Source organism: Nothobranchius furzeri, chromosome 13 (assembly GCF_043380555.1).
Source record: "Nothobranchius furzeri strain GRZ-AD chromosome 13, NfurGRZ-RIMD1, whole genome shotgun sequence".
NCBI classification, from domain to species: Eukaryota; Metazoa; Chordata; class Actinopteri; order Cyprinodontiformes; family Nothobranchiidae; genus Nothobranchius; species Nothobranchius furzeri.
Window position 1 is genome coordinate 19,519,361 of NC_091753.1, and position 21,795 is coordinate 19,541,155.

Sequence of the window (21,795 nt, forward strand, 5' to 3'; positions counted from 1 at the left end):
TATTCTAGCAGCATTTTCGCCACCACGCTCATCTGTCCTCCGTCCTCACTGACGCTTCAGATTGGTGGTTCGTGTGCGCGCTCCAAACGATCCGGACCTGGGTTAAAGTCCCGCCTCCTAGTTTGACGGGAACAGGTAGTTTTCTCTACACAGTTCATGCAAGACTGAAAGTCGAAATGGGAGACTGTCAATGATGCGGGACGTAAGTTTCAATTTACGGGATGTGTGATAAAGTAATGAAAATGCGGGACTGTCCTGCACAAAGCGGGATGTCTGGTCACCCTATTCTAATCTACTTTCCCTTTTTGTGACATCACAAACAGGAACTTTGGACATTTCCAACTTCTATTCACTCAGCCCATCTATACTGTTTTGTATCCTTTCTTTCCAGTGAGCCAAAATCACAAGGATGAGCATGTTCTTTCAGCCTCATCTGTACCAGCCACAGAATTTGGTGTGGGAGGAATTAGACCAGAAAAGGGAGGTGCACACCAGTCAACTTCAGGGTTCATTTCAAGATCCTGGTTCTGGTCTATAGGGCCTTACATGGACAAGCACCATCTTACATTGGTGATCTTCTTAGTCCCTACACCCCCAGCAGGTCCCTGAGGTCCAGTGATCAAAGCCTACTGGTTGTGCAGCACCAGACTAAAGACCAAAGGTGACAGATCATTTGCTGCTGTGGCCCCCAGACTCTGGAACTCTCTCCCCCTGAGCCTGAGATCAGTGGACTCAGTGGTCTCCTTTAAAAAGCAGCTGAAGACTCACTTGTTCAAGCTGGTTTTTGTATGACCTTCTTCACCACTCTCTCTTTATTCTGCTCTCCCCACCTATTCCACCTTCCTCAGGATCCACTGATTTCCCTCTTTCCTATTCACTCTCTCTCTTTCTTAAAATTTTTTCTTTTAAATTGCAATAGCTTATTTTTGCTCATTTTAAATATAATTTTAAACATTTTCTAAATGCTTTTTTATATTTTTACTTTTTATTTATTTATTGTTTTTGTGAAGCGCCTCGTGATTTTTATCTTGAGAGGCGCTATAGAAATGATATTTTCTTCTTCTTCTTCAGGAATGTATAGGAATGAAAATTGCTTGGTAAAGTTAATTTATACAACAAAAACCGTGTTAGTGTTAGTATTCTGACTTCATGATGTGAGAAGTAGCTGCAGGCAAAGCTCAGATGTTTTACACTTGTCTTGGTTAGGCCTGTTTCTTTTGTCATGTCCGTTGACAGCTCTGACTCTATTTTTGTCTACTACTGAACAATTAAAACATTTCTTTAGAGCCTTTTCCAAACAACTGTCTGGAGTAACACCAATTCAAGTGGAGGTTTGGAACAACAGCAGAGAAGCTGTAAACAATGAGCTTTATGAACAACTCATTTAAAAATGAGGCTTTTACACCTTTAGGTAAACAGGTTATTGACTAAGGTACATTATCCCTTCATTCATTTTCACTTTCTATGTGTGACTGGTTTCAAACCAAAAGTAAATAAAAACCTCCAGTATTTAAGTTAGTTCAATCCTCCTTTTTAAACTTTGCAATTCTCAAAATCTTTTTCTCTTATCCAGGTGGGAAAGGTTTGACAGTGAAACACATAGAGTGACTGTTGGGTTTAGACAGCCACACCATGACCCCGACAGCCCTCCAACCATTAATCTGCATATATTCAGACCTTGGCCTTGCTTTGGGAAGAGAAGTGCTGCTGGACAAACAGAGCCCCCAGAGCCATGCCGAAGTGTTTGTTGGCCTGGGTAAGGCAGAGTCGGCCCAGTTCCAGCTGCTGCTCGGTGCCGTCAATCTCTCGAGAAAACTCGTGGATGGTGCTCCGAAAGGCAGTGGACAGGTGTTCACTTAGTGCTGCCACAATGCGCCACAGCATGTAGTTGTGGACAACCCTAGGAAAAAAGAAGCACATAAATTCATGATTTCTCCTGTTCTGCAAAATCGTTTTAGAAACAATTAAAACGTCACAAAAGATGAATAAATGTAAGTGAAACCGCAGTTTTTTAAACATGGTCTGCTTTTTTTTTTGAGAAATGGGAGAAAAAAACATTCAAACTTTACTTAAACCAGGTGGTTTGGACCTGGCACGTAAACACTTCATCTTTCCCCTTAGCATCAAGTTTAGTGCAAGTCAAACGTAGGTTTTACTCCAAAGTAGTACCAGAGCTACTGCCACCCAGAGATAAGAGAAACAGCGAAGGAATGTTGCTGAACCTAAAGCAGTTTACAAAGTCAGGAATGCACCACTTGGGTCGGGGAGAAGCACATGCTAATGTGACCAAATCAAAGACTTGATCAGGTGAACACAGGTAGGCAAAAATGCTGCAATTTGCTCCACATCTTAAATTAATCTGTTTTAATGTCCTTCTTCTGACTAAGGGTTGTGACACCTGGCTCCATATTTATTTGTTTATTTAGAGGCAGCAGTAGCTCTGGAATGGATTGTCCAGTAATCGGAGGGTTGCCGGATCGATCCCAGCTCCCTACAGGGAAAGTCTGCTGTTGTGTCCTTGGACAAGACACGTAACCCTCCCTGCCAGCTGGTGGTGGTCAGAGGGACCAACCGTGGACTTTAAGCTTCTTGTAAAAGAAAAGTATTCCAGTCTGTACATTTGTACGAGCAAGCATCAACGTCAGACTCTGCTCACTGAAACATTTTCTGTATTTTTTAAAGTAAAATGTGAACAAAACATTCAAGCGGTCCTTCACCGAGAAACCAATTTTTAACTTATTATTTTGAAGAGGATGAGCCCCTCTGAGTTTAACGTTCAGGCTGAATGAGAAGATAGTCTCCAACACCTTTCCCCATCAGAAGCTTCTGATAGAAAATAAACTCCAGTCAGACAGATCTACGTCCCTCTGTCACTTCACGTTCATGGACTCACCCACCTTGACTCATGACAGGGAAGGCTGTTGTTGGTTTAGCATCAGGAAAGGGCAAAGCAGTAGCTAACTGTTAGCATTAGCAACTCCGCCACCACACAGCGGAACTTCTGAGTGCTTAAAGACTGTTTAAAGTCTGCTTTGATTGCTTGTACATATATGAGAACAGTACTTTGACTTTTTGTTCAACTGTTCTTATCTTACTTTTAACTTGTTTGTTTTTATCTTATCTGTTGTTCTTTGGTGTGAAGCTAATTATTTCTCTCCTGCCTCTTTGCCAGATCGACACTGTATATGAGAATGCTTATGTCTATTCACTTAGCAGACGCTTTTATCCAAAGCGACTTACAATTTATAACCTGTAGGGCATGTTGTGATCTGTGGGGGAAACCAGAGTACCCGGAGGAAACCCACGCATGCATGGGGAGAACACGCAACTCCAAGCAGAAAGGCTGCAGCCGAGTTTCGAACCTGCAACCTTCGTGCTGCGAGGCAACAGTGCTAACCACTGCGCCACCATGCAGCCCAAGAATGAGTTCATAATCAACTCATCTGGTTAAATAAGGCTTAAAATAACTCCTGCAGGCTTGTGTTATTTATGGAGATAAAACACCAACGCTGCAGAGCAGTCAGTGGCAGAGTCGTGTTGCTGTTAGCCAATCAGAGGAGAGATGTCCAAATATCAGGAAATAAGATTCCAAATCCTGCCGTCTGAAGGTACTTTCTCCTCTGATGGAGTTCTACGTGCTCAAACAGGCTCACTGGAGCTTTTTCCCTCAGAGTACAGCTCACAATGCTTTCATTCCTACCAGACCCCTGCAAATGTATTAAAATATGAGTGAAGGACCTCTTTAAGAACTGAGATCAGGATCTGAGAGCCTAGCACACACCCTTTAGAACCAATTACATCATATTCACTGGCAAGGTAACACATCTTTATGAGTCTAAGCAGTTGAAGAACAACTCCATTCAATCCAGGCAGACCCTCAGTGGCGAGGCAGCAGGGGGGTGAGGAAAATGTCAAGCAGAAAGAAAATAAATGGATCATTCAGTGTGCATTCAAGCTGTGTCCTCTCCCCGGACATCAGAAAGCTGGTATGTCCTCTCGCTCCCGCCCGGTCAATGTTTAATTCCAGTCTTCAGGACCCCTGCTCTGCATGTGTTCCTGCTGCCACACACCTGACCTACATGAATGAGGGATTAACAGGCATCTGCAGCACTTGATGTCCTCCTGAGGAGGCAATACAAGTATGTAAATCAGGTGTGCTGAAGCAGACATGCACTAGGTGCACGTAGCTAATTCGCCTTGCAGAGACAAACGTCTCCTCACTCCTATGCTCTATGCTAACCTCAAGGCATCTTGTTGTTTTTCCCCTACACATTAAGTCAATAGCACTTTAGCAACAGGACCCTGGAGTCCTAACAAACAACATAAGACAATTTAGGTAACTGCAAATGAAAAAGGCAGAGGGTGGAAAAAAACAGGTGAGGAAATAAATGAATGAACTTGTAGTGGAATACATTTATTAATTATGACCAATAAGATGTGATGATTCCATATAATATGAAATATCAATCTGATCAATCTTTGAATGTTTAATCAGAAGATTCTAGGGTTCTTTACTTCTTTAGGGACCATGAACACACTTCGTATTAATTCAGTCAGAGTGAGTATATAGTTTATAAAATAAATTTAATTCTTGTTCCTAAACTAATAATTTATACATGACAGATAGGACCCGTCCAGTCTGAGATCCCTCCAGGTGAAGGCAGGAAGCTGGAATGCTTATTTGCGTCTAAGGTTGATGTTTTCTTGGCTCTTAGAAGAGCCGATTGTTTGGTATCAGCTGCAGCGTTGCAGAGAGGCTTTGACAGGAGGTCAAAGGAGATTGTTTGAAAAGAGGCTTCTTTCCCAATTTGGCCAAAACGGGAGTCAGCTGGAAACTGAATTACTTGGGAAGTAAATCATGTTTTAATTAACTCATTATTTATAATTTCTGGCGTATTCTGGCAAATCAGAATGTGCCATGTCTGGAAGGCTTTACCAAAACATCCCTCAGAAAGCCACGCCCTCAGAAACATCCCTCAGAAAGCCACGCCCTCAGAAACATCCCTCAGAAAGCCACGCCCTCAGAAACATCCCTCAGAAAGCCACGCCCTCAGAAACATCCCTCAGAGAGCCACGCCCTCCTCAGATACAAAGATTTCTGTGAATAAAAATCTTTAAAACTCTTATATGAGGTGAATATTAACCTTAATGAATTACTTTTTGTAATGTGTATGAGTGTAAACAACGATTAACTTGTTATATCAACACATTCTGATTTGAGATATGAATGGATCATTGTAAGAACAATATTCATTTTAAATTGATTGATTTAAGCACAGATTATTCAAACATTTCATTTAAACATCTTGTTCATTAATCACATATGATTATTTAACTTATAAGTGTAAAATCATGGAGTCTTCATTTATTCAGAGAGAAGAATGTTGACGGCTGGCTTTCATGCAGAGAGCGCAGGAACCTTGGGTGAGAATGTTTGTTAGGACTTCATGTATGTAAACACGCACTGAGCCTTCTGGCTTTGGAAGGCCAAATAGAAAATAGAGTGGATTTATTTCTGTAGATGAAACGTCACTATGTTGGTCTATGTAGACGGTGAAAAATTGACCCTTTTTGACGTCACAAACTCATATCAGACCGGCTAATCAGAACTTGTTGATCACATGCTACTTTGAGCTCAAGTTTATCCACTATGTTGCCAAAGGCGCTGAGACGGCTGGGACTGAGTCTTTGCCTCACGTGGAGGAGTTGCAGAATCTGTGTCTTGTTAGTGAGTGATGGTAGAATGAAGGCTGAAATGGGTCAGAAAATCAGTTCTTCTTTAATTTTCTGTAGTGGTGAAGGACCTGAGCAGAAAGATTAAACTTTGGATGTATTGGTCCAGCTTTTCCCAATCCCACACTTGTAGTTATGAAATGTGGAAAGAAAAAAACCCATCTTGGATCCAGGAGGTTGAAATGAGCATCCTCTGTTGGGTGACTGGTCTCGGTGATAAGGTCATTAGCTTTGTGTTTCAGAGGGAGTTCAGAGAAGATGCTGCTATCAAAATGATTCAGATGAGATTGTTCAGCGATTAGGACGCATCTTGATCATCTCCCACAGGAGGTTTTGTAGGCAAGTCCGGGAATCTGCAGGAGGAGCTGGACAGGGTTGTTGTGGAGAGGAATGTCTTGGTTTTTCTCCTGGAATTATCTTTGCAACCCAAGCTTGGATAAGCAGAAGAACATTCAAGGAGAAACTGATACTGGGATCTTTTCCTTGATGTGTGCTTGGAATTTAACATCCTATTGCTAATTTGTATATTTCATTATAAAGTTGATCAACCCTTTCTATCTTTCAAAGAGTAAGTCATCTATATGATAATGTTAAAACTACAGCAATTAGCTGCTGAGTGTGTGTGTGTGTGTGTGTGTGTGTGTGTGTGTGTGTGTGTGTGTGTGTGTGTGTGTGTGTGTGTGTGTGTGTGCATCATTGAAAAAATAACATGACAATCTCATAATATTAGAGGGAATAATCCATAATGAGCTCTGTGATTACAAAAGACCAAAGTTGTCCTTTTTAATTTGAGCTGTGAGTGACGTTTTATAACCTCGCGGCTCAGTGCCGTCATTATTTTGAACAGCAGTCACAAGAGAATGAGAAAACATTGGTCATTTCAAGCAGTCTTTGGTCACAAACTCCTAGAATTAAACCACTGATGGGTTATGTGATTATAAGACTCTGGAGAGTCCTGACAACTGATGTAAAATGTACAAAGGGTCACGTGAGACCAAAAAGTTAAGATGGAAATTTTAAATCTGTTCTGACAGTATGATGGTACTTATCTATTTTCTCTGTTAAGTGATATGAGATCATCTTTGCTTTGAACAGTTTTTTTAATAAAACTGGATTTAAGCTAGTGTTTATTCTAAGGATGTTCTTTTCAAGGCTTTTGTGCCCAATGTCTCTCCAAGACAACAAATCTCTGTCTCTAGCTGAGAACAATGTGTCATCAGTCAGATGTAGCTTCTGAAGCCTCTGCTAGTCGGTCAGATTATTTTTCTCTGGGATATGACAACAAGAACAGACACTCGATTGCTGGAGAAGTTAAGTCGAACTTCAATCCCGCTAGCTGGATAGCTTGCGGTGCAGACATGTTTGACATTGTTTGGTTGAGAAGACCCACGAGCCGATCTGGAAACTGGGGAGGATTCTGTTCGTCTTCAGAACAAAATCGGTACAGTTTGTTTACTTTTGTTGAAAATGTTATGTCTGTGCTCATAGTGCTTCCAGCGCGAGCTCTCAGCTTACGAGTTCTCAGCAGACTATATCTTAGCTACATCAGACTGTCCCAATATAACTCAGTGTTATTCTGATAACTAAAACAACGAGCTGCATTTTACTGCTGCATGTACATAATGATATAACTCCTGAAAGTATTTAATCGATAGTTACCAGAATAACTTTTCCTGGCTGACTAGGATGCTGCAGTAGCTTGCTAGCTCGTTGTTGTTTGCAGTAATCCAGGGTGGCACTGAGGGTCTACCCGTCCCAGGAGGATCTACTGTTGAAATATGTGGATCATCTTTTAGATATATCTCTGTGTGTGTGTGTGTGTGTGTGTGTGTGTGTGTGTGTGTGTGTGTGTGTGTGTGTGTGTGTGTCGTGGCTTTCCCAGATGACTTGTTATTTTCTTACCGGAGCTAACACGATCATGCTAACGTGACTCGTCAGGACTCGTCAGAATGAGTGGTGCGGCTCCAGATGGATTTATAGATGTAGGTTACATATTTAGGGTTATTCTACAGATGTATTTTGGGGTTTTAATTATGATCGGTAAGATTTAATGAGTCCACATAACTAGAATATCAACCCGATTGATCCTTGAGTATTTAACCAGAATAATTAAGATTCTTTGTTTTTTCAGGGATCGTAAGTACACTTCGTATTAATTTAGACAAAGTCAAGTTTATAAAAGTAAGAAATTTATTTTCTAAACAAATTATAAGACATGACAACTAGGAAACTGTGAGGTGATGAGTGTATGATGTAGTGTAATGTGATGTGTGAATGTGATGTTATCAGAACCCTCGTATCTGGAAGAAACTGAGTTCTGAGTGTGATTGAATTTGGTGTGCAATAAACTATAAGTGATGGTTTATAAAACAGCATCAGATGCACTCTTGTCGTGTCTGCGTATCCTTATCTTGGAGACTCTCTTTTGGATCCTAGATGTCGGAGGAGTCGGGTAACCCCACGGCACTGAAGTTCGTAGATTAACCGCAATGCGACCAAATCAGTCCACAGTCGTCTCCCGGATCACAACAGGTAGTTGTTTGCGACTATGGAAGGACTTTTAAGGAGTCGGAGCTGTGTCAGCTTTGTTCTGAAGGAACCGTTTGCGGCGTCAGCTGCAATGTGCAACTGGTTTTGACAGCTTGTCAAAAGATGTGTTGGTTCGAAGAGTTTCCTCCAGTGGCCAGTCCAGGGTTCGGCTCAACTGACTCACTCAGGAAGTGATTTCTGTTTTAATAATTTACATGTTATGATTTACTGACAAATCATAATTTTGGGGTTTTGCCAACAACCTCAGAAACCACACCTTGCTCAGATACAGGAGCTCTGATTTGTGGATCAGAAAACAATGTGTCATGAGATTACTTTAACCTTGTCATCTTGTCATGTGTATGAATGTGTGAGCTGTCAAGTCACGTACGCCGATTATCAGACAAATGTATATTGCGAGGACATTCATTTCAGATGTAATAATTTAGGCACAGATTAATCAAAACATTTCATTTAGCCATATTGTCCATTCATCATATGATTATTTAAGTATTTCATTTCATCATTATTTTAACACTTCATTTTTTTATAACGGTTAATTATTATAAAAGTTCATTCTTCTTTTTCTATGAAGCAAAGTAGTCTGAGATAAGGGGAAGCTTGAGAGAGAGACCTTGGTCAAGCAACAGTTTGTTGACAATATGTTATTGTGTGTGCCAGGGCATTGCAGAATCTTTCTTGCAGATTAAAGGCACCAGATGCAGACTTATGTCTCTATATGACCGGATACTGAAGAGGTCAAACTGTAGATGAAAAACTGACCATTTCTGGACACCACAGTTATTATTAGATCAAACCTATGTTAGTTAAAAATGGGTGTAGGACACAGACATGTGGTTCAGACTTTTTGCTACAGCTGTGAACGCAATTTTCCATAATAGTTGAAAGCAGGAAAGTAAAATAATACAGCATTTCACAAAGTACTAGTAGCAGCAGTTTCCTTGTAAGGCCTGTGATATACTTGCTGTTTGACCTCTCGTTGGCGCAGGCAGCAGGCTGCATCTTTATTCACATTCTTGCTGCAGGATGGCACTGTGCTGCATGTAGTACTGGAGGTTTCCACTAGGGGGCACACCTGACTACTCAGACCGGACAGAGAGCCAGGTTTGTAGGTACAACCAAAGATAAAACATGGCCTCAATCAGAGATAGGGGCTGTTTCTCAATGTCAAGGCACCTGGCCTAGCAAGGCAATGTCTTGCGAAGCCAAGCGCCTTGCTTACAAGGACAATGTCCTTCCTTGGTCAGAGAAAATGGTTAAATAAAACAGACTTGCCTCACTTGACCGCGACCTCCGCGATGATCACGTCATGTGACACGGGAGATAATGTTATATTTTATATGTATAAGTTTCAATAAATGTATAACGAGCTTTTTACTTTTTAAATTATGTATATGTTTGTCTCCTCCTTGAACCGTCACCTTATCGTGGTGGAGGAGTTTGAGTGCCCTAATGATCCTAGGAGCTATGTTGTCTGGGGCACTTAGTGCCCCTGGTAGGGTCTCCCATGACAAATTGGTCTTAGGTGAAGGGTGAGACAAAGAACGGTTCGAAGGATGTTTCATGGCGGTTAAAACGAAGAGTCGGAGTACCCGGCCCGGAGGGTTACTGGGGTCCCACCCTGGAGCCAGGCCTGGGGTTGGGGCCCGTGAGCGAGCGCCTGGTGGCCGGGCTTTCGCCCATGGGGCCCGGCCGGGCCCAGCCCGAACCGGATACATGGGCTCGTCCAACTGTGGACCCACCACCCGCAGGAGGAACATGAAGGGTCCGGTGCAATGCGAATCGGGTGGCAGACCAAGGCGGGAGCCTTGGCGGTCCAATCCCCGGACAAGAAAACTAGTTTTTGGGACATGGAACGTCACCTCGCTGGCGGGGAAGGAGCCGGAGCTTGTGGCAGAGGTTGAGCGGTACCGGCTAGATATAGTCGGACTCACCTCGACACATTGCATTGGCTCTGGAACCCGAGACCTGGAGAGGGGTTGGACACTCTACTTTGCTGGAGTTGCTCCGGGTGAGAGGCGGAGGGCTGGGGTTGGCTTTTTGTTAGCCCCGAGACTCTCTGCCTGTGTGTTGGGGTTTACCCCGGGGGACAAGAGGGTAGCTTCCTTGCGCCTTCGGGTCGGGGAACGGGTCCTGACTGTTGTTTGTGCTTATGGGCCAAATATCAGTTCAGAGTACCCACCCTTTTTGGAGTCCCTGGGACGAGTGCTAGATAGTGCTCCATCAGGGGACTCCATTGTCCTGCTGGGGGACTTCAATGCTCACGTGGGCAATGACAGCTTGACCTGGAGGGGTGTGATTGGGAGGAACGGCCCACCTAATCTGAACTCGAGCGGTGTTTTGTTATTGGACTTCTGTGCAAGCCGCAGTTTGGCCATAACGAACACCATGTTCGAACATAAGGATGCCCACCGGTACACTTGGTACCAGGGCAGCCTAGGTCACAGTTCAATGATAGATTTTGTAGTCGTATCATCTGACCTGCGGCCGTATGTTTTGGACACCCGAGTGAAGAGAGGGGCGGAGCTGTCAACTGATCACCACCTGGTGGTGAGTTGGATCAGATGGCAAGGGAACATGCCGCGTAGACCTGGCAGACCCAAACGCATAGTGAGGGTCTGCTGGGAACGCCTGGCAGAAGAACCTGTCAAGACGGTCTTCAACTCCCACCTCCGGCAGAGCTTTGACCACGTCCCGAGAGCAGTGGGGGACATTGAGTCCGAGTGGGCCTTGTTCCACTCTGCGATTGTCGAGGCGGCTGTTGCTAGCTGTGGTCGTAAGGTGGCCGGTGCCAGTCGTGGTGGCAACCCCCGTACCCGCTGGTGGACACCAGAGGTTCGGGGAGCCGTCAGGCTGAAGAAGGAGGCCTACAGGGCGTGGCTGGTCTGTAGGTCTCCGGAGGCAGCAGACAGGTACCGGATAGCCAAGCGGGGTGCAGCAGTGGCAGTTGCCGAGGCAAAATCTCGGGCGTGGGAGGAGTTTGGTGAGGCCATGGAGAAAGACTATCGATCGGCTCCAAAGAGGTTCTGGCAAACTGTCCGGCGCCTCAGGAGAGGAAGGCAGCAACTCGCTCACACTGTTTACAGTGGGGATGGGGAGCTGCTGACGTCAACTGAGGCTATAGTCGGACGGTGGAAGGAATACTTTGAGGAGCTCCTCAATCCCACCAATGCGCATTCCGAGGAGGAACCAGAGCTGGGAGGCCTGGGGATGGACTGTCCGATCTCGGGGGCAGAAGTTGCTGAGGTAGTCAAACAACTACACAGCGGCGGAGCCCCGGGGGCGGATGAGGTTCGTCCTGGGTATCTCAAGGCTATGGATGTTGTAGGGCTGTCATGGTTGACACGTCTCTACAACATTGCGTGGTCATCGGGGGCAGTTCCTAGGGAGTGGCAGACCGGGGTGGTGGTCCCCATCTTTAAGAAGGGTGACCTGAGGGTGTGTTCCAACTATAGGGGGATCACACTCCTCAGCCTCCCTGGAAAGGTCTACGCCAAGGTACTGGAGAGGAGGGTCCGATCGATAGTTGAATCTCAGATAGAGGAGGAGCAATGTGGTTTTCGTCCTGGCCGTGGAACTGTGGACCAGCTCTATACCCTTGCAAGGGTGATGGAGGGGGCATGGGAGTTTGCCCAACCAATCCACATGTGCTTTGTGGATTTGGAGAAGGCTTATGACCGTGTCCCCAGGGGCACCCTGTGGGGGACGCTCCAGGAGTATGGGGTGGGTGGCTTTCTGTTAAGGACCATTCAGTCCCTTTACCAGAGGAGCGTGAGTTTGGTCCGCATAGCCGGTAGTAAGTCGGACCTGTTCCCAGTGAGGGTTGGACTCCGCCAGGGCTGCCCTTTGTCACCGGTTCTGTTCATCACTTTTATGGACAGAATTTCTAGACGCAGCCGTGGTGTGGAGTGTGTCGAGTTTGGTGGCAGGAGAATCTCGTCTCTGCTTTTTGCGGATGATGTGGTCCTCTTAGCTTCATCCAGCTCTGACCTTCAGCTCTTGCTGGGTAGGTTCGCGGCCGAATGTGAAGCGGCTGGGATGAGGATCAGCACCTCCAAATCTGAGACCATGGTTCTCGACCGGAAAAGGGTGGCTTGCCACCTCCGGGTCGGGGGAGAGGTCCTACCTCAAGTGGAGGAGTTTAAGTATCTCGGGGTCTTGTTCACGAGTGAGGGTAGGAGGGATCGGGAGATCGACAGGCGGATTGGTTCGGCGTCTGCAGTGATGCGGACGCTGAGCCGATCTGTCGTGGGGAAGAGGGAGCTGAGCCAGAAAGCCAGGCTCTCGATTTACCGGTCGATCTACGTCCCAATCCTCACCTATGGTCATGAGCTTTGGGTAATGACCAAAAGAACGAGATCGCGGATACAAGCGGCCGAAATGAGTTTCCTCCATAGGGTGGCCGGGCTCAGCCTTAGAGATAGGGTGAGGAGCTCGGACATTCGGGAGGGACTCGGAGTAGAACCGCTGCTCCTCCGGATTGAAAGGAGCCAGTTGAGGTGGTTTGGGCATCTGGTCAGGATGCCTCCTGGACGCCTCCCCGGGGAGGTGTTTCGGGCATGTCCTGCCGGCAGAAGGCCCCCGGGTCGACCCAGGACACGTTGGAGAGGTTACATCTCCAATCTGGTCCGGGAACGCCTTGGGGTCCTGCCGGAGGAGCTGGTGGACAAGGCCGGGGAGAGGACGGCCTGGAGCTCCCTAATTGGGATGCTGCCCCCGCGACCCGGACCCGGATAAGCGGAGGAAGACGAAGACGAAGACGAAGTATATGTTTGTAAATTAAATATGAAAGCGAGTTACTACCCAAAGCTGCATCTGCTAAGCAACTAACCAACCATAGATAACTGCTTTGGATCTAAAAAAAACATTTCAGATATCAGCTCGATAGCCACAATAAATTGACTTATATTTAAAGTTGAAATTTGACTCCGAAGTAGCTGCCGGCTTGTGATCCGCCTTCCTTTTGAAAATACCGTGCTGTATTCTGAGAGAATTTTGACCAAGGCTAGGTTACAAAACACCTCCTGTGCATCCTTGCTCAGCTAGCTAAACGGCTAACAAACGGAGAACACACGCCTTGGTAGAACACGAATACTGGAACACGTCTTGGTGGTTCCTGATAGCGTATCTCCTAGGCAACCGGGGAGGAGCTAAGACATCAAGGCAAGGTTCCTTGGCATTGAGAATCACCCAGGGATTTGTGGCACCAACAATTCATCTCCATGCCATGTCTTTCTTCAGCTAAGCAACTAAACCAGGTAGTTTCAATCAGCACGGCATGGAGATGACTTGTTTATGCCACAATTCCCATTTCTGACATCAGTTAAAGAGATCAGTAACTGGTTAATTTTAAGTTCACAACAGTAAAAAATATAGCATCGTAGCTGGTGAGAAAGACCTCTGAACCAGAGACGGAGTCACCACGGTGAGTCTTTCTTGCTTGTTTTGTCAACTCCACCTACTGGTTACTCATATATTGCAGTGTTCGGACCCATTGCATTGATTTTGGGGGACGCATACAAACGACACTTCAACTCAACACAAGCAACACTTGGCATCCATTTTAAACATGTGTTTGCGCTGTTAAACCAAAGGGCTGCAACAATGATTCGATAAAATGGATAAAAATCAATGAAGAAATGCGTTGGCAATGCATTTCGTCATTGATTCATTTTGTTGTGCAACTTTTTTTTCTGTTGCACAACCTTTATTTAATAGTCGATGTGAGCAGCTCATTCTTAAGGCGGTAACAGAGCAGACCGAGGCAGATCAGAATGAGAGAGAAAGCCGGTGTTTTGATGAGGAACGACGCACTTAGAACAATAAGTTGCTTACTGACGCACCATGTGCTAATCTAGGTGGTGTGGAGGAAAACAGAAACCAGCAAAGACACAAATGCAGAAACGGTCTGGGATCAAAAGCGAAACTACGGGCAGATTAGCTAATGCTAGCGGGTAGCAGGCTCGAGATCAAGTGCGGTTCCAAAAAAAAAAACATGATGGTTGTGAAACTAAGAATATATAAACTCTACAAGCGGAAGAAAAGCCACTGTAGCATGTAATTCACAAAGCCGTCAATCTGTCAATATATTTTAAACAGGATTATTGCCAAACCGCACATAATAAGTATTTCACAATTACATTTTTAGTAGTAGAAATTAAATGATATGAGCATTTCCAGTAGCTTACTACTGAACATGTTAATGAAATACATTAAAATTTTACTCATCATAGTTTAATTATGGATATGTTTAGACGGTAGCATGTTGTTTTCCATGCTATTGACCTGTTTTCTAATCATGTTTTGTTGTTAAATAAAGTAAAGGAAGGAGAGAAAAAACCGTTTCCCTAGAAGTTTTTAATTAAGTAATTTAGTTCATGACATTTAGGGAATATATGGGTCTTTTTAATCTGTAAACCTTGAGTTACATTTTTTTGTATGAAAAGTGCTTGAGTTGAATTTGATTTAAATTTTCCTGTTTAATTTGATTAATCGATTAATCGAGTCAAGACCCCATCCGATTCATCCATGATCCAAATAATCGTTTGTTGCAGCCCTATTAAACAGCAAGTATACCACGGCCCTAAGATGTCTTTGAGTGATGTATGTGAAACATAGTTCTTCGATTTAGACAAGAGAATTTTGATTTTCTATAAGGATTTATGACAAAATTTCTTAAAAAACAAAAAACTAAACCCAGTTCATATTTATATAAATGGTAAAGTGTAGTTACACTGAATTTCTATAGTTTTCACGCAGACTCTGGCCAATACCTTTAAAGTCAATCACAGGGAAACAACTCACTGTGTTTGACATGTTATCCCTACATACAATATAATTTAGTATATTTCATAAACACTATTTAAATGACATCTGTGAACGCTCTTTATTAATCCCTGACAGGTTGTTTTTTACCACACAACAAGAAAAAAAGCCAATAATGTTTATAAACAAGGTTTCAATCTGAATTCATTGGTTGTGAATGTAGCTCTATGTTGTTCGAACTTCTTTTTCATGGTGGAGTATTCTGTCTAAATTGAATCAGGGTACAAGTGAAACTAAGCTGGTTGGTCTTCCCAACATCTACACTGGTTGTTGTTCTCTACTGCAGATCTGGAAAAAAATCATCCATGCCTTTGTGTCATCATGCTTAGACTATTGCAACGCTCTTTTTACTGGTCTCAGCAAAACCTCCCTCTCACACCTTCAAGCTATCCAAAATGCAGCAGCCAGACTCCTAACCAAATCCAGCAGACAAGCTCACATCACTCCAGTTTTACAGTCCCTCCACTGGCTCCCGGTAGAATATAGAATACAGTTTAAAGTTTTAGTCCTGACCTATAGAGCTCTTAACAACCAGGCTCTAAGCTACCTATCTGAGCTTTTATCCCCACACACCACCTCTCGGAACCTTAGATCCACATCTGAAAACCTTCTGGCTGTTCCTCGAACCAGACTGAAAACCAAAGGCGGCAGGGCCTTCCAGACTATTGCACCCAGACTTTGGAACAGTCTGCCTTCAAATCTCCGTCTCTCTAACACTGTAGAGGTCTTTAAAAATCATCTAAAATCTCACCTTTTCATCCAGGCGTTCCCTCCCTAAATGTTTCAAAAAGATGGCTTTGTTCGGGTTCACACCTTCACTTTGTTTATACTCATGATTTTATTTTCTATGTTTAACACTGCTATTGTTTTTCTGATGTTTTATTGGTTAGAGGTATTTGCCCTGATCTTTATCATGTTGTACAGCGCTTTGTGATTTATATCTGTGAAAGGCGCTCCATAAATAAACTTTTACTTACTTACTTACTCTCTACTCTACAATCTGCTCCTGGCAACAGCGTGCTGACTCTGTGTTATGGCATGGTTGACATTAAACAGCTGTAGTGTTGACAGTGGGCCAATAATGAAGATGACGAGCCGACTGTTGCCTTACCAAGCCGATAAGAATAATGAAAAAATATATTGTTCAGGCCCCTAATCCTATAGTCCATCCATCCTTGGCTGTGGAGGGCTGGTGCATACCTCAGGTTGTCTTTCTACACCATATACAGGACTTTAAATCCATCCAAAACCTTTATTAGTTCATCTGCAACCTTTATTTTAACACAGTGAGTTTTATTTTTTTTGGTCGCTCCATTCTGTAATTTCAAAATGCGCATTCAGGCCCTTCTGGTGGGTTAAAAGGAATCCTTGATGCTGTCAATTGATTTATTGGACAGCAGGAAACTAGAAATTGGACTTATGTCTGAAATTGCTGTTATTTTTTCATTCCTTTGCTTTTTGTGAAACATTTTGGCCAAATATCAGGCAACCTAATCTCTGAGCCTCTGGGCCACATGGCTGGTTTATAACCTTCTAGAGCTGCTTGTAGATAACTGAAACCTGCAAAAGGACCCCCAGGATGAGGCTTTATCGTGAGCGGGTGTGCTATAGTTTAGACTTATTTTATGTGTGTTTGTTTATTTGTCCTAATTAAAAAGTAACAGTAATAGGAATGTGAATAGACGTTTGAGCTTTTCAAAATATTTTCAAGCGTTAATCTTTCTGGAGGCTTCAGACACGCTGGACAGTTTACCGCATTAATGAATAAAACTGGTCATCTCAGGTGCCAAAACGTGCCTTTTTTCTTTTCTAATAAGTGGTGCAGTGGTTAGCGCTTGTTGTCCTTGGTTCAGATCCCAACCTGGGATCTTTCTGCATGGAGTTTGCATGTTCTCCCTGTGCATGCGTGGGTTCTCTCCGGGTACTCCAGCTTCCTCCCAAAGTCCAAAAACACGACTGTCGGGTTGATTGGTTTCTCTAAATTGATTTTAGGTGTGTGTGTGCTTGGATGTGTGTCCTGTGTGTCTGTGTTGCCCTGTAATGGATAGGCATCCTGTCCCGGGTGTACCCCGCCTGTTTGCCCAGAGATTGCTGGAGATGGGCACCAGTCCCCCCCAACGACCCTGCATGGACAAGCGGGTGCAGGCAATGGATGGATGGAGTTAAATGCACAAGATAAACAAAAGTTTGAATGAAGACTTTGTGGATGGAAGCAGTCACAGTGGAGGTAAATGAAAGGTTGTCTGTGAGTGCTGTGCTCAGATGGAGCAGTAGATCTTAATCACCACAGGACTGAGTGATGGCTCATTAGCTGAATGGATTTTAATGGGGCTAGTTAGTCAGATGAAAAGACACTGTCCCCTTGCACTACGTTAACACATAACTGCAGGTAATGACCCTGGAGGTAACGGAGGAGGTAGAGCCGCTTCCATTTCAAACTTCACTCCAGCTACACTTTCATTTCAAACTGACACTTAGTTGTGAGTTAGATCATTTGGCAATTTAAGTTGTAAAATTAACTGAACATAATGGGGCTTACATACAAGCTAACAGACGTGACGTAGACACAGATAATTACGGTATGTTCTTTCAAAATCAAGCGTGAGTCATTATTATTTAGCACAAGAGACTCTTGCTGGGAATCAAACCATGACAGCTGAAAGCCACAGATCCATAAAATCCAGCGTTTGGGGAGCAGCATTCTCAAAATCACTTTGTTGATTTGCCCAGCAGGAAGTGAACCCTCAACCAGCTCTGGATTAGTCATGGACACTCTTACAAAGTCGCCCAACAGCTGACAGATTCCCCTGCTCCAGACTGCTCATGCTGGATGCTCACAGTCGCATGCACACCCCCTCATGAGTGACGGGGCGAGCAGACGGAGGGAGGCGAGGGAGGGAGGAAGGCTGCTCTTTCCCTTTCATTGAAAGACTGCTCATCTGGCTAATGGGACTGGCTGCAGTCACCGTCGTTTTAGGGGAGCGCACACACACACACACACACACACACACACACACACACACACACACACACACACACACACAGACACACACACACACACACACACACACAGACACACACACACACACACATTCTTGCATTTGTAACCATGTTAGGACTTTGAATTGACTTCCATTCATTTCGGTGAGTCCGCTGTGACTAACCAAACCCTAACCCTAACCAGTGTATTCCTAAAGTTGTCAGTAACAAAAACTCAATTCACATCTAATCTGTAAACCCCACCCCTAGGGAGTACCCCGCATTAGGACCGGGTTTTGGTCCTAACAAGGACCATCGGTCGTAAGAAGGTTAGTAAATATCCCAAATCTGGTCTTCACAAGGGTACAAATACAAGCCTACACACACACACACACACACACACACACACACACACACACACACACATACACACACACACACACACACACACACACACACACACACACACACACACACACACACACACACACACACACACACACACACACACAGGAGAAGAGTAGAGCAATGAATGGGAGTGCGTGGTAGGATGGATGGATGGATAAAGTGAACTCCAGAGAAGGAAAATAAACATTTGATGTCAGAAAGAGAGGCGAATAAAGAAGAAGAAGCAGCTTTAGTTGTTTGAGACTTCCTCTACTTTTTTCTGTGGAGGATTTTTCCTGCAACATTCTGTATTTTAATTTCTTGTTGTTAACTCTTGCTCTGTCTTCATCTCCAGTTCAGTCTTAAGTAATTCTTCTCAGGTGGGTTTTCTTTCCCACTCAGGTAGCAACATCATGGAAGAGTGCGAGTTCCAGATGGAAGATTCAGAGAAATCCAGGTCTATCCATCAGGGGTAGGAATCTTTAGACTCCTTCCGAATGGATTGGATTAGGATTTAGAGGGTTGAGATGTGATTATAATATAATTATGGATGCATCTTGATGAGTCTTTTTGTCTTCTACATGATGAATAAAAAACTGATTAAAAGCTCCACCCCTATGATCCGTGAACTCTGAGAGGACTCATTCCAAGCAGGGAGGATTTAGTTGCAGAGCAGCTGATGTACAGGAGCCCGGTCAATCTGCTTTAGAGTTTAGCAATAAAAGCCATCATAAATGAGCCGCCAATACCTGAATTCACCATAGCATCATTCAGAAAATAGACCTTACAGGAGACACTGGAAACATTAGGAAATGGTGCAAAAGTTTGTCAATAAATCAACTTAAAAGGTGAAACTAATCTATGAGACAGACTCATTACATGTAAATCTGAATATTTCAGCCTTTAGTTGTTATAACTGTGATGATTGTGGCGTAGGGCTGAAGAAAACTCCACATTAAAATTCTCAGACAGTTAGAATATTGTGAAAAGGTTAAATATTCTAGACTCAAAGTGTCTCACTCCAATCAGCTGATGAATCTAGAACACCTGCAGGTTCCTGAGCCTTTAGATGGTCTCTCAGGAGCAACTCCAATATTCCCAATTAGGGATGGACAATATATCGGCATCAATATCGACATCGGCCAATGTTAGTCATTTCTTAACATATCGGTATTGGTCTGATTAAAAAGAAAGGGCAGATATTATCAACCAATATTTTTTCCCATCTTGTCTCCGTTTGTTTATCTGTTTCAGACGGTGGGGTGGGGGTGGGGGGGGTGTATTTGTTTAGTCATGTCACAGTGATATAAATCATCTCAGAAGTGTAAATGTGTGTGTTGTGTGTACATAATAACGTAAATTCAGCTTTAATAATTTTTATTCTATAGAGCTCCGGACCCCACGTGACTCTCAGTTAGTAGACGCCATTTTGGCATGCAAAAAAGGTAAACAAACACGGATGTAACCATGAACATGAACGGGATCCGCTTGGATTTTACTTCGTTGGAGTTTACTTCACACTTTAAAACAGAAGAAATCGTTTTATATAGTCAGAAATTAAATAGACTAAACATCTCCGACCCTTACCGTGCCCCTGAGATACTTTTTAAAAACGCCAGAAGCTGTCGGAGCGGACTTCTTACCGGCACAACACCGGACCTGACCGGGGAACCCCTTGGGATTTACCCGGAGGAGCTGGCTCTGGCGGCTGGGGAGAGGGAAGTCACGCTACTGCCCCCGCAACCCGACTCCGGATACGCGGATGAAAATGGATGGATGGACGGACAAATAACAGATTTACACGTAAGTAGTCTCGGTGAGACAGATAATAGCAATCCAAAGTGCTTTTTAAGTGTGATCTGACGATTGATCAACCATTGCTTAAAAATTAAATACAGCTTAGCCGGTTAATTGCTGTGATCATAAAACACGTAAACGGCAGCACGCAGAACTCACGAGGCAACGTTTTACGTGATGTTTACTTGCTGCTATGAGTAATAAGACAGAAAAAGCCACGCCAAAATAAGTTTAGGAAGCCCACTAAGAATCGTAAAAGCATTTAAAATAAACACCATACACAGTTGAGGAAACGTTGGTTTAAGTACCTGATATGAAGCGGTCGCTGCATAAGCGAAAACCTTTACTCTCGGGATCCCACAGCTTCATTTTAGCCCGGTCACTAGCGCGTTTTATTACAATGATCCAACGTTTGCGGCGCTCCGGATCTTGGGGAATCCTGTAGATGGCTCATTCCTTATGTGTCCGCGTCTGTTCTGCATCCTGGGGCACAACAGGAATCTACCATATTTCCCGTTTGATTGAGTTTTCTGACAATAACAAATAGTCCAGCTGCCGGCTTCTGCATGCCAATATGGCGCCGTTTCGATTTGAACTGTTGCATGCCGGGAGAAGTGACGTCAACTCCCGGAGCTCTATACAAAATCTGCTCATTTTAGAAGCATTAATGTCAGTATATTGATATCGGCAAATATCGGTTATCGGCCATAACAGTGAGATTAATATCGGTATCGGCCCAAAAATTTCCTATCGGTGCATCATCACTCCCAGTCCCTACGGTCTTTTGTGAAGCGCACTTGGAGAAAGTGCGTGGTAAGGCTTCCAGTGCGTGGTACACATGTGTGCAAATAATTGCCAAACTGGGACAGGGTGCATTTTCATCAACCACAACGCATACCGGGAATCTGGTCGCGGTGCTACTTTATTTAAAAAATCTTTATCAACAACTTTCAAACAAACAGTTATTTTAAGGGTCATTTGCTCGTTCCCGGCCAGGGCTGCGAGTGCGTAGGGTGTCCCGATTCTCAAGTGCGGAAGTTGACCACGCCCCCATTGCACCCTTAATCTGCACTTCACCCAAGTCTCAGCGATGCGGACCTCGGGCAAGGGTATTACTCACAAGTCATTGCTGCAGGAAAAAAGGCTCAAGTTCCGTTTCTGAAAATATGTATTTTCTAATGAAATTAGTTGATTTTAGGATGATTAGTTGATGCTCTAAAACTTTTAGACAAAGCAGCAATAAATGTAAATTTATTTCAAATAATTGTTTGGCTGTTTGTTTAAAAATTGTTAAAAAAGGTTTTTGAAAAAAGTTTCCCAGCGACCAGCATCCCGGCATGCGTTGTGATTGATGACGCAATGCTCCCTTTCTCAATTCTGCAATTATTTGCACACTTGTGTACTCCGCACTCGAACCCTAATTTCTCCAAGTGCACTTTGCTGAAGTCCGCAGGGTGCCGTGCGAGTATTGAGATTGGGCCGTAGAATTCGGCAAAAGGCGGACCAAGGGTGCAAAAGGGGCGT

General features: G+C 44.0%; 1 protein-coding gene across 1 annotated transcript in view; it reads right to left on the reverse strand.

Annotated features, from left to right (window-relative positions):
- Positions 1-21,795, reverse strand: part of LOC107380779 (endothelin-converting enzyme-like 1) — an 86,620-nt gene that overhangs the window by 45,603 nt on the left and 19,222 nt on the right. The window contains exon 6 of the mRNA XM_015952127.3: positions 1,678-1,900. Coding sequence (XP_015807613.3) covers positions 1,678-1,900 — 223 coding nt within the window. The remainder of the gene's footprint in view (positions 1-1,677; positions 1,901-21,795) is intronic.